The sequence below is a fragment of the Filobasidium floriforme genome (assembly GCF_021052385.1).
Source record: "Filobasidium floriforme strain CBS 6241 chromosome Unknown HD553scaffold_19, whole genome shotgun sequence".
Lineage (NCBI taxonomy): Eukaryota > Fungi > Basidiomycota > Tremellomycetes > Filobasidiales > Filobasidiaceae > Filobasidium > Filobasidium floriforme.
In genome coordinates, this window is record NW_025763640.1 from 337878 (window position 1) to 351203 (window position 13326).

At 53.2% G+C, this 13326-nt stretch overlaps 6 protein-coding genes across 6 annotated transcripts; 3 read left to right on the forward strand and 3 right to left on the reverse strand.

Moving 5' to 3' along the window:
• Positions 1-151: 151 nt before the first annotated feature.
• Positions 152-2111, forward strand: HD553DRAFT_316016 (MRG-domain-containing protein). Its single transcript, XM_046180560.1, has 8 exons — positions 152-467; positions 536-627; positions 713-965; positions 1036-1137; positions 1213-1304; positions 1367-1548; positions 1623-1707; positions 1778-2111. Exons 1-8 carry the CDS (start codon positions 399-401, stop codon positions 1860-1862), a joined length of 960 nt encoding a protein of 319 aa, XP_046034513.1. The 5' UTR covers positions 152-398; the 3' UTR covers positions 1863-2111.
• On the reverse strand, positions 2112-4668 carry HD553DRAFT_316017 (peptidase C1B, bleomycin hydrolase). The gene is made up of 10 exons (XM_046180561.1): positions 4370-4668; positions 4066-4276; positions 3902-3992; positions 3788-3808; positions 3611-3722; positions 3066-3525; positions 2844-2986; positions 2577-2776; positions 2406-2512; positions 2112-2320 (listed from the first exon to the last, which is right to left on the reverse strand). Exons 1-10 carry the CDS (start codon positions 4565-4567, stop codon positions 2310-2312), a joined length of 1554 nt encoding a protein of 517 aa, XP_046034514.1. The 5' UTR covers positions 4568-4668; the 3' UTR covers positions 2112-2309.
• A 1170-nt stretch (positions 4669-5838) lies between these two features.
• Positions 5839-7819, reverse strand: HD553DRAFT_316021 (HCNGP-like protein-domain-containing protein). Its single transcript, XM_046180562.1, has 6 exons — positions 7738-7819; positions 7570-7679; positions 7347-7374; positions 6732-7255; positions 6517-6624; positions 5839-6407 (listed from the first exon to the last, which is right to left on the reverse strand). Exons 1-6 carry the CDS (start codon positions 7742-7744, stop codon positions 5976-5978), a joined length of 1209 nt encoding a protein of 402 aa, XP_046034515.1. The 5' UTR covers positions 7745-7819; the 3' UTR covers positions 5839-5975.
• Positions 7820-8008: 189 nt separating this feature from the next.
• On the forward strand, positions 8009-9634 carry HD553DRAFT_87879 (phosphatase phospho-type). Its single transcript, XM_046184563.1, has 6 exons — positions 8009-8218; positions 8292-8370; positions 8446-8553; positions 8642-8910; positions 9010-9129; positions 9211-9634. The coding sequence occupies exons 1-6, from the start codon at positions 8067-8069 to the stop codon at positions 9230-9232; spliced, it is 750 nt and encodes a 249-aa protein (XP_046034516.1). The 5' UTR covers positions 8009-8066; the 3' UTR covers positions 9233-9634.
• Positions 9635-9830: 196 nt separating this feature from the next.
• HD553DRAFT_316027 (40S ribosomal protein S15) lies at positions 9831-11696 on the reverse strand. The gene is made up of 4 exons (XM_046180563.1): positions 11596-11696; positions 10603-10731; positions 10313-10498; positions 9831-10227 (listed from the first exon to the last, which is right to left on the reverse strand). Exons 1-4 carry the CDS (start codon positions 11596-11598, stop codon positions 10084-10086), a joined length of 462 nt encoding a protein of 153 aa, XP_046034517.1. The 5' UTR covers positions 11599-11696; the 3' UTR covers positions 9831-10083.
• A 690-nt stretch (positions 11697-12386) lies between these two features.
• Positions 12387-13159, forward strand: HD553DRAFT_88005 (60s acidic ribosomal protein-domain-containing protein). Its single transcript, XM_046184565.1, has 3 exons — positions 12387-12625; positions 12745-12883; positions 12983-13159. The coding sequence occupies exons 1-3, from the start codon at positions 12467-12469 to the stop codon at positions 13018-13020; spliced, it is 336 nt and encodes a 111-aa protein (XP_046034518.1). The 5' UTR covers positions 12387-12466; the 3' UTR covers positions 13021-13159.
• Positions 13160-13326: the final 167 nt, after the last annotated feature.

A 13326-nucleotide genomic window follows, 5' to 3' on the forward strand; every position in this document is an offset into this window, starting at 1 on the left:
GAGGGTATCGGATGGCCAGTGAGATTCCTGGAGCGACCTGGTCTATTATAAAGGATGCGGCAAAACTCTGACTCGACTTCAGGTTCTTTCAAGTCAATCTCAGGATGAACGGAAGTGATAGTCGTCTCGGAACCGAGGTGTTAAGGTAAGGGAGGTGGTAATCTGAAATATCTGCCTCGATCGGCGTGAGCCGTAGCTCGGCCAAGCTAGGGCGAGACGCGCTTTGAACAAGGGACTAGATCAACCTCTCGACCTACTTTTTATCAAACTGCTGCAAAGGTCATCCTCGGACTGCTACATAGCAAGCAAGGTAACTTTACGATCACATTCATAACCGCGCTACTGCCCTCCAGAAAGGAACAGAGCCACAGGAATAGCGAGCGGCGTCTGCGACGAACATGGCTTTCAACTATACACAAAAGGAAAACGTACTCTGCTTTCACGGACCATTGATTTACGAGGCTCAGGTGGGAACAACTAGGATGTATGTCGCTGTATCAGTCGATTGATATCACTGTGGCACGGAATTACATAGGTGCTGGACACGGTCGAGTGGGATGCCAAAGAGACCAAGAGCGGGGTTGTAGGCCCACACTATAGGGTACATTATAAAGGATGGAGAAAGTCGTAAGTCGACCCTCGATGTCGCTGCGCACTAGCATACAAGCTCAGAAGGACCACCGCACACCTACGAATCGGATCGGGCGTTCAGATGGGACGAATGGGTCCCCGAAACCAGGCTGATGAAGGACGACAAGGCCGGACGAGACAAGCAGAAACGACTGAGAGAGGAAGCCATAGCCGCTCAGACCGCTGCTAAACTGGCCAAATCGGGCGCGACGGAAAAGGCTTCGAGTCGCTCGGATGCCGCTTCTCCTGCGCCGAATGGAACGGACAAGGGGAAAGCTGCTGTCAAGCAGGATACGAAAGGGAAGAAGAGGACAAGGGGGGAAGCTTTCGACACGGTCAGTCTCAGGCGCGGGCGCGAGATATTTGCACTCGACCGCATGATTTCTGAGATTCGGACTATTGCAGGAAGAACAATATCTGAAGCGACCCGAGGTCAAGATACCCATCCCGGACGTTCTCCGGGTCAAGTTGGTCGACGACTGGGAAGCTGTGACCAAGAACAACCAGGTCAGGACGAAAACGATGATTGATCGGGAAATATATCGCGTCTGACGAAAGGCGCGTACTACACCGATCCTACAGCTCGTAACATTACCCCGGACACCAAACGTCAAGGAGATCATTGAAGAGTACAAGGAGTACTGCAAGAAGAAACGAGCAGACAAAAAGGCTACGTGAGTCCGATCTGGTCAGCTGAAATAGGATCCCGCTAAGTCGAACCCGGTCCATTTCACAGTCGCGCAGACGCGCTTTTGGAAGAGATCATGGCCGGTCTCGTCGTCTACTTTGACAAGTGCCTGGGCAACAACCTCCTATACCGGTTCGAGCGAGCACAATACGTCAACATGCGCAAAGAGACCAAGGAAGAAAAGGCGATGAGCGAGATCTACGGGGCAGAGCATTTGCTGCGATTGTTTGGTGGGTCGTCTTTCTCACGCGCGACCGGTTCGATGGTCGGCGCGACTGACGAGATCTTCTTGCCGGTGCGATAGTCAACTTGCCATCGTTCATCGCACATACAAACATGGATACCGAATCTATCAATCTACTGCGTGACCACTTGGCCGAATTTATGAAGTAAGCCTTTCCTGCAGCAGCATACTTTGCTTGCCACCGCATCGCTGAATTTCGAATTTATTCGGTGCAGATGGATGATCAAGGAGTTGGACAGGCTGTTCCAGAAGGAATACGAGAACACGACGACGCAATACCAGAACCTATCTCGAGCATGATGACCACGATTTCGCGCCATGTGTTCGGGGTTTTTTCCGTCAGTGGTCTTCTTTCTTTCCCGGAATTCACTACACCACGTATTGCCAGGTTATATTTGTAAAACGTGCCCGTTCTGACGACGACGACGCAGCTTGTATGACGCCTTGCGATGCGGCATGTCACGATCTTAATGACCGATAGGGCTCGCGGTTTACGGAAGTCGAGGGCCAGCTGTAGATTCCGCGACGACAGCGTCCTATCGTCACACACAAAAGGTTATCATTGCGCCCATATATCCATGACTTATATGCCCAAACACTACAAAATTCTTAGTTCTCATTTCAAACTTCTTACACAATCAAAACCCCTAAATCACAACACGGTTCACGTACACTGTCGGGCGACAGGTATCGGAAAGTCTCTGGGGCAATATCTGGGTAGTTGAACCGGATTCGCCTGTGCTTAGCTCAAGCCAAAGCTGAATTGAAACAATTGGAACAGGAAGAAGGACGGTTTCAGTATGAGGAGTGCGTGACTCAGGGGGAGAGACAAAGAAAACTTACCGCCCATTGGGTCCCATGGCTTCAAGACGACGGGATCGCCCTTTTTCAGGATCTCGACCCACTTGCTCTCGGCCAGCTTCTCGGGAATGACGACTTGGTAGACGTACCTACGTGAAGAGACCACATCAGCAACACTATCCACGGATGCGATCAACAGTCTGAAGGACTCACTCTCGGAACCAGTCGGCCGTGCACATGAAGAAGCCTTTGTTCCCTACGGCGTCGGACCACGAGTTCTCGATCTTGTACCGAACAGGTGTTCCGTTGTCGTCGAGATGGACAGCGGTGATGACCATCGCGTGGTTGGCGAGGCTGTCACCCGTCTGAAGCCTCTGCGCCTTGTTCATGCCGAGCGAGAACCCGTAGGCTTTCTATGTAGTCGCGCACAGACTCGTCAGCAGTTGAACATTGGGGAGTACAGACGAATACGAGACGTACCTGGTAGTCGAACGCCTTGGTATCCCAGATCCCGTCAGCCCTGATTCCAGGAGCTCCCGCATCGCTTCCGAAGAAGACCGGCTGGTCCGCCTTGATACAAGCGATAACGGCCTTCTCGAGAGCCGAGGTGGGCGCGTTGACGTCTGCGGTAGAGGTCCCTCATGGTTTAGCAAGAAAGTATCGCCTTCTTTGACAAGAAGTTTCGCCGACGAATCAACTCACATCGCACCGACATCCCTCCCGAGACATTACCCAGCCTGTCGACGGTGTACAACTTCTCATACTCGTTCCTTGGATCGTTGATTAACGAGAAACACTCGTTCGGCCTATAAGGCCCCGTGTACTTCTTGTAGAAAGCCTTGGGGGTCATCTCCACCTTCAAGTACTTGCCGTCCCTATCATAGGTCTCCCAGAAGAACTCGGCGTCGGGTTTGGGTGGCGTGCCCATGGAGCAGGAGAGGACGTCAAAGACGGTCCGCATCATCTCGTCCTTCCTCGTCCTAGCGCGTTCGGTAGCGCGTTCCTTCGAGACGCTGGCCGAGGAGGAACGGAGCGAGTCGACGATTTGACGGAGTTCGAGACCGAATTCCCGAAGCTTGGAGGTGACGATCTGGTTGATCGGGCCGGATTGAGAGGAAGTGAACGATTCTGGGTAGACGGCTTGGGGGACGACTCCGTATTTCTAGCCACGTCGACCGCAATCACGACATGATCAGCCTGCATCTCTCGGTTTACGGGAATGCTAGCTGCTCGCTCCATTGACTGACCTCGACAATGTTGACAGCCATATCGAACTGCCCGCCATCTCCAACGGGATCCCTGTTGAGGAACTCCATGATCCTCGAATCGATAGGCTCGTCTACGAGGTCGAGGACGTTCCTGCGGATTGTGGAAGGTCAGATCTGTAATTCGGTTTGAGTAAAGGGTGAACGAAATCGACTCACTCTAGGAACCAGTTGGCCTTCCTGAAGACCCGGTCAAAAAGGGGTGGTGTCGTATCAGCACAGAGTATGTTTCGTAAACGAATGGTGTAGCGAGAATTTGGCAAGCGCACTCACTCGAGCTTGTCGTAGAAGAACAAGTACGACTGGGACAATTGGAAATCGCCCAAGTTCAACTGGGGAATGACTCGGTACCTTAAACAGTTGGCTAGACATAACAAGAAGAGCAAGACCCATCAGATCTTTTCCCAGAGAGGCTCGCAGGACACTCCACCACTCACTGGTAGCGAACAACCAACACCTCCCGGAATTCTTCTGGTTAGTCACCGGACCCGGGTAGACTCCCTTCCTGTTCTTGCCATCCTTGTCGGGGACGCCCTTGAGCTCGAGATTGAAGACGGGTTGGTCCTGGATGATCCGTTCGCGGGAGATGAGCGAGGTCTTGGGATCGGCGTTGGTCAGGATCAATTGGGAAAGCTTGAGGGTGGGGGTCTATGATCCGCCCGGTGCAAAGAAGGAGAGACCAGAGTGAGCTGAGTAAGCGCTCCCCGTCAAGTAACAACGTGATGTGGAGATGCGACTCACGGCATCGAAGTCTTGCTGCCAGGCGTCCAACTTGGACCTCGTCAACCCCATCTCGGTCGTACCCGAAGCCGAACGATCATCTTCGACCTGGCGGTAGACCTGGACCTGTGAGACGGCCGACCGCTTCTCGTCGTACTTGACGGGATCAGCGGTGTAGGTCGGGACGGGAGTTGCGGGTTTGGAAGCGGCGGAACCCATGATTGCGTGTTGCGTGATGAGCGTGGGCAGGATGGAGAGGATGTATGAGATGTCTTGCGAGGTGGAATGCGTAGTTGATGGCTGATATATATAGCCCCCTTGCCCCCTTGCTCCCTTTCACGATAAGACGCTGTGTGCTGCACATGGCTGGTGGTCGACTTGACCCCGACGATCCTCCCTTCCGGGGGGGCGACGCGCGTGACACCTCGTTCTCCGTCGTCGGACTTGACCGAAGAGTTGATCTCGCTCGATCGATCGGGGGATCGGAAGCAATCTTTGCCGGTTATGAAACGCCGAAATGGGAACAACGGGGGGGACATTCCTGTTTCAGAGCGATAAGACTGCCTTTGACGACATTCGACGATCGGATATGGAAGAACTGAGTGATCAACAAGAGACCTTGACGAGTTGCTCAAAGAGCAGTGTTGTCGCCTTGATACTGTTGTGCTCTCGTCTTCACCGTACAGTACTTGTCCTCTTCCCTCGCTCCCTCGGTCTTATCAATCCCCACTGTTCTTGTTACCTTTTGGCAGACTGGCGTATCGTACGATTTCGTTCTGCGATAGGAAGCACGAGACGGAGCAGGTTTCCAGGGCACGACAGCCACATCGAACATGTCTATATTAGTGATCAAACAAGGGGGTCGGGACGCTGTGACTGGAACGCACTTCTACTCCGACCACCGAGATCCTCCAAAACTCGCCATCAATGCCACGGGACCCTCCCACGTCCCAATGCTCACCTTTTAGATTGATCCATTATTAGTGACTTGTCTGCTAATCTCCTCTGTTGGCCGGGTCCTAACCATGACCGCCTCAACGCTTTGGTAGACTGCATCAGCCAATACGATGAGTATGAGCATCTCTGAAGCGATCTTGTCGCCTCCACAAAGCCCCGTATGTCAAATCAACCTCGTTCCGTCAATCGTCATCTACCATGCCGAGGATGCCAATGTCCAACCTGGCTAATTCACTCCCGTCAGATCTAAATCTCGTTCAAGTTTCTTGTTTTGCGGGTGGGATCAAGTCCTTCATAGTCGAGCGGATCTTCCATCTAATTCAGATAGGGATAGGGATTGCAATCGGACATTGCAAGTCATCTGCCCATCATGATCCTGGAATTTTCGGTTTCAGGCCTGAGCACAACCTGAATGCAATCGATTTATCCATCCTCGCTGATCCTGTACCCATGAGCCTCGCTGTGAGGCGCATCATGCTTTGATCGAAAAACATACCCAGAAAGACGCTCAATCGAGTCTCTCTCGACGGCGCCAATCTCACGCTGATGTTCATCAGAGTCACAGCTGAACCTCACCGAAACGTCCTCTCAAGAAGGTGGACAGAGGCGAACGTTCGATTTGTGTCGGCGCGACGTGCTACCGTAGGCATATATCTCAAACCGACACACATTACATCCCGTCCTTCCACCTCTCCCGCTTCCTCTCCCTATCCCGTTCATACCGCCCTTCATCCTCCCCCACACCCTTGCGTTTCCTCTCCCGCTCCTTATTCCTATCTCTGTCCCGGTCGTCATCCCTTCGTTCACGTCTCGCACTCAAGCTCGACCGTCCAGCAGGATCGAGTGGGAGGACAAATGGGTAATCCGACTCCCTCTCCTTCTCTTTCCCCTTTCTCGAGCTCGATGTCGAAGCGGGTGCGAAATCGATCCCCTTCCTCCCGCCTTCCTTTTGAACGCGTTCAACCGCCTCCCTCTCCCGCTTCTGCAGGTCCGACAAGTGTTTCGCACCCCAGACCGGTCGTCGATCTTCGAGACCTCTACGGGTCAACCAGCCGCCGTTAGGAAAGGCCGTCCCGCGTTCATCGATGTTAACGAATTCAACCTGCAACATCAAGCAGATACGGTAAGGTATGCATGTTCAACATTAATTTCCCATCAGCAGTCATTCCGTCAGAAAAGCATGTCCGAACGCTCCAGCGTTTTGTACTTACCAACTTGGAGTAGATGTGCGGGTTCGCAAACGCTGTCGAGGACAACAAGGTGGTATTGATGTGCTGGTCCCGTTCGAGTTTGAGCTTCAGATAAGTGTCTACCTTGTTCTGTCATGTGTCAGAGGCAAAGATCAGAAGCGTAAACACGTGTCAGTACAGGACTTCGATCGTTCATTTCGAAAAGACTACGAGCGGGCATAGAAAGCGTTACTAACCTGTAACACCGGATCCGGCAACTCGCTCGTCAATTCCGGGATATTCCACGGTTCGGCCCCCTTGTCCGCCGTCGCAGTGGACGTCGTGGAGCCTCCCTTCAATGTATCGGGTCCAGGGTCGGCTTTCGCCCAGCCTTGCGAAGTCCATCCGCGAGGGGCAGTCATCTTCCTGAACAATTCGTCTTCCGTCAGACCGTCCTCCAGGTTTGTAGTCTGGTTTGACAATTCGCCTGGTTGCGAGTCCAGACCGACCCCTACCGAACCTTCCCCCTGCTCGGCTGCGTCAAACCTCGACTTCGATCCCGTTCCTGTCCGACCATGAAAAGATCTAGCTTGAGAGCCCGCAGGGGTGGTCGGGGTGGAAGAGGACCGATTGAGCTTTTTAATTCCGATCGATAGTGGTTTCTTGATCGATGTGCTGGTCTGGACGGTCTGAGGCGGTGGGATCGAGGGCGGGTTCGGTTCGTGGTCACCCTCGGTCGGATTTGCTATCCGTCTAGAGCCAAGATTTGTCGTGATCAAGCCTACGCATGAAGCGATCGAACCGGTCAGATACAGGCGATCTCCCTGCCGACTACCTCCCACTACCTCCCGACGAAGGCTACTGATACTCACCTAAATTCGAATCTCGTTGGTTAACCTCCTACATGGAAAAAGACAGTAGCGAGCCGCCCTCGACCCCGGGGATCAGAGGTACCGAATAACAGGTTTAGGAAGAGAAAAGGCAAGGCAAACAGGTGGGGGACAGTTTTCCAGCGCGTTCACCACCCGAGTCGTTTCTCCGCCCATCTCGACCAAGAGGGGTCCGCGAGGGCGATAAGAGAAGAGATGCACATACATCTTGAACTTCTTGCTTTCTTGATACAATCTTTGTGGTCGACGATCTCGAGACGGGTGGGTTTGTAGAAGGTGGTGATTCGGGGTCCGAGTCGTCATACGAAGTTAGGCCTGGCGCCGGATCATCAGCCGGAACGCACGAGGGCCGGACAGCTCGGCTTCGACTCACTTTGCATCTTGCGTTGCCGCAGAACCACTCCGCTCGACCAATATGTATCGATGCTGTCCTGTTGGCTAGAGTGAAATGAAGGAGAAGTACAAGTAATTCGTAGAAGATGGTAGAATTATTGACGACGGTCTCTTCGAGATTGCGAACCGCTTTCTCTCGAATTAGCATCCGACGAGTAAACTGTTCGGAAGCTTTTCCACGGCCCGAAAGTTCAAAAGTAGTCGTCTCGAAGAATGCACGTTCAACCTGTTTTTACTTCTCATGCCAGCTTTCTCAATCATATCATACCACGTCTGCTGCTATATAATATCCTCACAGTTACAATCGAAATGCCCGGAAAGCAACTCGTTGTCTTCGACTTTGACTGGTCGTTCGTCGATCAAGACACGGACCGATTCGTGCTCGAGGTCCTGAGCACCAAGCTTCGACGAAAGTTGCAGACCATCAAGAGCGGTGGGAGTCAATGTACCCCGGATGTTGTGTGAGTCGGCTAATCGGTAGATTATTCTGATCTCATGACTCGAAGCTTATGAGATTACGTGCCAACATCGCAGCGCCGAGTGCATGATCGACCTTGCGAACGATGGGTTCACCAAGGAACAGGTCCTCGACGCTCTTCGTGTCCTTCCCCTCGTAAGCAATTCAGATTTTATTTATGGTACTGAAACGCCGCTAACTATCATCTTGTACTTCTGCATTGACCTGTAGCACCCGGCCATGAAACGCGGCGTCACCGAACTTCAGAAACGTTCGCCCGATACCACCTTCATCTGTCTTTCAAATTCGAACGAGATCTACATCGATACCATCCTCAAGGTTGGTAATGACCATGATACCCATTCGGCTGGCTGAAACCCATCAATGATGTGCTTACTGTTGCGTTTCTTTCCGGTTGCTACCGCAGCATCACGGTCTGACCGACCTCTTCACCAACATCATCACCAACCCCGCCCACTGGGACACCTCCTCCCCGAACACCCTCCTCGTAGGCCGTCTGATCCCCAAAGACTCGCCGAACCAACATACCTGCCAAGTCGGATGTCTCGTCAACATGTGCAAGGGGGACGAGCTCGAAAAGTGGTTGGCTTCGAACGGAGGGTTGGAGGCTTTCGAAAAGGTCGTTTACGTCGGAGATGGGGGCAACGATTTCTGCCCGTTGTTGAGGATGCGAAAGTGGGTCCCTGCGCTGCGATCTCTCTTTCCATCTACCTGTTTCCGGACAAGTCCCCGAAGCTGATTTGAATAAACCTTTCGATCTCATCGCGATCACAGGCAAGACGTCTGCCTCGTCCGAAAAGGATACGAGCTCGAAGGCCGAATCAAGTCTGAAGCCCAAGAAAAGGGTCTCAAGGCCGAGGTCGTCTACTGGAGCGCGGCTTGGGAGATTGACGAGTGAGTGTTATTGAGTTGAAGCGTTCCGAGGACGATGAGGATGTTGACAAGTTGTTTGCGTTTTGTGTTGTTGTGTGGCAGGTATTTCTCGGCCAGCTTGTAGAAGGTCGTCTTCAAAAGCCGATGACCTGACATATGCAGCATTCATCATACCGAACAGACCTTGCGTGCTATCTTTCTTTCGTGTCTGTCTCTGGCGGGCTTAAAGCGAACAAAACCCTCGAGTTTGCCCGTCTGGATGGGTAAATGTAGCGTCGCATCAGTTTGCAAGCCTTGATCATATCTTGATATCTATGCTATCGACTCGATACCTCGATTCTCGACATGTTCAGTTACAATGGTCTTCTTCGGTCTGACGATGTAGCGAGGTTGCGCGCTTGTCCAGCGTGACGGCTGTTCCCCCAACAACGAGTCGGGTTCCATCTTCTGTCACATCTAAGCTTTATTGTGCCGTGAAGGTCATTTTGCTGTCAAGGTTCATGATATATGCCAGAGGCTGTCAACCAGAGCAGAGGGCTATACAGTAGGGCTACCGACGATGAATCGTGGGGAACGTCGTGATCGATGCTCGCGGTGGAACTAGTTCGGGGCAACGCAGTGGGTGAAACGGAATACTGATAGCAGGGCCGTCCTCGGAGAAAAAACAGGTCCTTCGTAGGGAGCTATACTATAGCCCCAGAGTCGATACGAACAAGTCTCAATTGGGGGCGAAAACTCATCTCATCCAGTCCAACAGGAGGGCAAAAGACGGCTTGAAAGGCCGAGGACGATTACAATGTGAGAAAAGAGCGTACGAATCCACGTCCCACCCCTGCTGTCCTCTTCTGACCTCTCCAAGTTCCACCGCTCCCGCAGCCTAGACGCGATTCGTCCTCGGGATATCGTTCTGCGTGCGTGATCTTCATTACACCCCCAAGCCAAACCCAAACCTCAAGAAAGCGAAACGAGTCTCGTCTACTTGAGGGGGATGAACCTGGCGGCGGTGGCACCGAGACCGGCACGACCGTGTCCGACGGGCTTGTAGGTGATGGAGAACTCTCCGAGGTAGTGTCCAGTCATCTCGGGCTTGATCTCGACGGTGGTGAACGACTTTCCGTTCTGTAAACATTATCAACGAGAGCAATAACGGACTCGTCAGCAAAGCACTTGGAATCTATATGTGCTCAAGCGTCTCAAGACTCACGTAAACACCACAGACGGAACCGATCATCTCAGGGACAATGATCATGTCTCGCAAGTGGGTCTTGACGGTGGCAGGCTTCTCGTTGGGGGCAGCCTCCTTCTTGGCCTTTCGGAGCTTCTTGATCAATCCCAGAGGCTTTCGCTTGAGACCTCGCTGGAACCTTCTCCTGGCACGGGCGTGGACGAGCTGCGGGCGAGAAGATCGTTGCGACATTGACAAACAGATGTCAGCGTTGAGAAGCTTGAATTTGGTGGCGCAGAACGTGCGGCCCAGGCCAAAGTGAGACTCACGTCAATGAACTCCTCGTTCTTCAAGTCCAAGAGCTTGTCAAGCTCGATACCTCGGTAAGTGTACTTCTTGAAGGTACGCTTCCTCTTGAGCTCGGCGGCCTCGGTGGGGTCGGTGAATCCGGAATCAGCCTATGTGAAGCAAGGGTGAAGAAGTATTTAGTCTTCCGCTAGCAGTCACTTCGAGTGGGGTGGGCGGCCAGTCTAAGCAGGATCTGTGTGGGCAGGGCACGGATCGAGGCAAGTCGAGGCGGATCCTATAGGGCAGGATGATCACGCGGATGAGGGGCGAGGAAGGGCATTTCGAGATCCGGGCAGAGGAGTGCGGGCGATGATCTGGATCTCGAGAGGCGGATTTGCAACGAGCGCTACTTGGGCTGGGTCTGAGGTCTGGTCTTGCGTTTGGGTTGGCGCAAAGGTGTGTCGAGAGCCGGATATGGGTTTTCGTGGATACGGTCGACCAGTTCGCTGAGAATCGTTGCCGGAAGATCTTGCGGTTTCAAGTGAGAGGTAAGATCCACCCATTGACTAAATCTAGAGTTTGTGCGAATGTGTCGGACTAAATCGCGGGTGCCAGGAAGCGTGAAAGTCGACGTCGAGTGGCGTATCTTTGGCTGTCTCCGTGTGTCTAGACTAGCTTTATAATGGTCGGCCATGCTGGCGATGCGATTGATGTCGATTTCCAGAGGCCTGCGCTATGATTGTGGTCGATGCTCCTTCATCCCAAAAGACTCCCTGACCCTGATCCTGACCCAGACCCAATTCGCCTGACCGAGACGACCTGTTCTCCGAGTTGCTCGCTCTCCCCGTCGACTGATCCTTCGCTGCGTTCACTCCTTCGCTTCATCTCGATCTCTCCTTGACTCCGTGTCTTCCACCTCGTCAACCTATCCCTTCTTCCTGCTGATTATCTTCTTCCATCCGTGCCCTTGGTTGCCTCCCCCGATAGATCCTGTCGACTGGCCGGGTAGAGGTAGAGAGGACCGTCGGACTCACCATCTTGATCTGTTGGGTTTTTAGTGTCGTAAAAGTCCGGCTAGAAAGGGGAGGATTCGAGTGTGTCGAGGTGGTTTGAATGGCTTCCAAGTCGTCGGCACGATCAACGTCGAGAGGGGATGGACAGTGCAGCAAGAGTGGGGAGACGCGCATCCAGCCCCAGCCCAGCGAGAGAGAGGTGGCTGAGGGGCTGAGGGGTACTGCTGGGTCGAGGAGGGGAGTCTGCGTGTGCGCGTGAAAGCAAGGACATAGAACGGGGAACAGTAGAAGCGCGAGCAGCGAAACAAGCGCAAAACGTCAAGCGCGACTTGATCTGCGCTTCAATCTGGTTTTACATCGCGCGCGTATACACAGAGAGACACCTGCTTGTCCCTTGGGTTCCCCCTTCGGCGTCGACCGATCCCCCCGTGCAACGCAACTCTCTCCCTGTCCTCGACCTCAACTCTGCACCGAGTACCATCCCATCCACCTCCTCTCGCCTGCCGGACCTCTGCCGCTCTCTACCTCGTCGTCTCCTATCTCGTTTTCAAACAAAAGGTAAGCACTTGTTTCCCCTTCGGCTGCCCTCTTTTCCCCCTTTCAGTTGCAACTCGTCCGTTCTTTGAAACTCACCAGTCAGTTCTTGCGTTTCGATTTTTGGACGATTTCGCAGGCGTTGACGTATACCGGCTCTACTCGGCTTAAATTGGTTTACTAGCCCCTTTAAACAAGTGCGTATGGCTGATGTTGCTCGTCGAGAATGAGCGTTAGACTGACGATCAGCTCTGCTCTCCCTCCATTCCGAAAATTAACCCTGGTGGAATTCGAATTATAAAATTGCACTCGGAACCGAAACTTGATCCATCATGAATTCGACGTCGACCACGCAGAAATGAAGAACATCGCTGCTTACCTCCTCCTCCAGCTCGGTGGCAAGGCCACCCCCACCGCTGCCGACATCACCTCGGTCCTCGAGGCCGCCGGTGCCGAGGTCGACTCGAGCAGGATCGAGAAGTTGATCTCCGAGCTCGAGGGCAAGGACATCAACGAGGTGCGTCGCGACCGCCCGCTTGGTTCCACGTCGTATGGCATTGGATCGCTGATGAACTTTCCTTCCACTTCACTCTCGCCTGATTCTCGTCATCACGGGAAACCGGTACACATCAATAGTTGATCGCTGAGGGTTCTTCCAAGCTCGCCTCTGTCCCTTCGGGCGGAGCTGCCCCTGCCGCTTCGTCCGGTGGAGCCGCCGCTGCCGGTGGTGCCGCCGAGCCCGCTGCCGAGGAGAAGAAGGAGGAGGCCAAGGAGGGTGAGTTTAGATATTCCCGGAATCATCAATAAGTCGGCCGAGCGCACGAAACTGATCGTCTTTGCCTATGCCTCTCCGTTTGCTGTTTGTTGTGTGCAGAGTCCGACGACGACATGGGATTCGGATTGTTCGACTAGATTCAGTTCTCAGTTCGCGATCCATCCCCCCTCATGCTTCTGGACGAAAAGTCGGACAGTCGAATCAGATCTCAAGGAAGACACGCTGGTCATTTCTTGGCCCGGCTTCTCTGTTGTTTTCATGCTTTCAGATGAGATGCCCGATTTGAATCTGGATAAACCCCCTTGTCGAAAACAGTTCGGCCGTGTTGAAGCAATTGCACCGACTCAGGTATTGCCGTTGATTGCCCCTCGAACGGCGATGTTGAGAGGAATGGACGTACCCATCCCGAGATGTTTCATTCGATATCCTCTGTCTCATGCGGC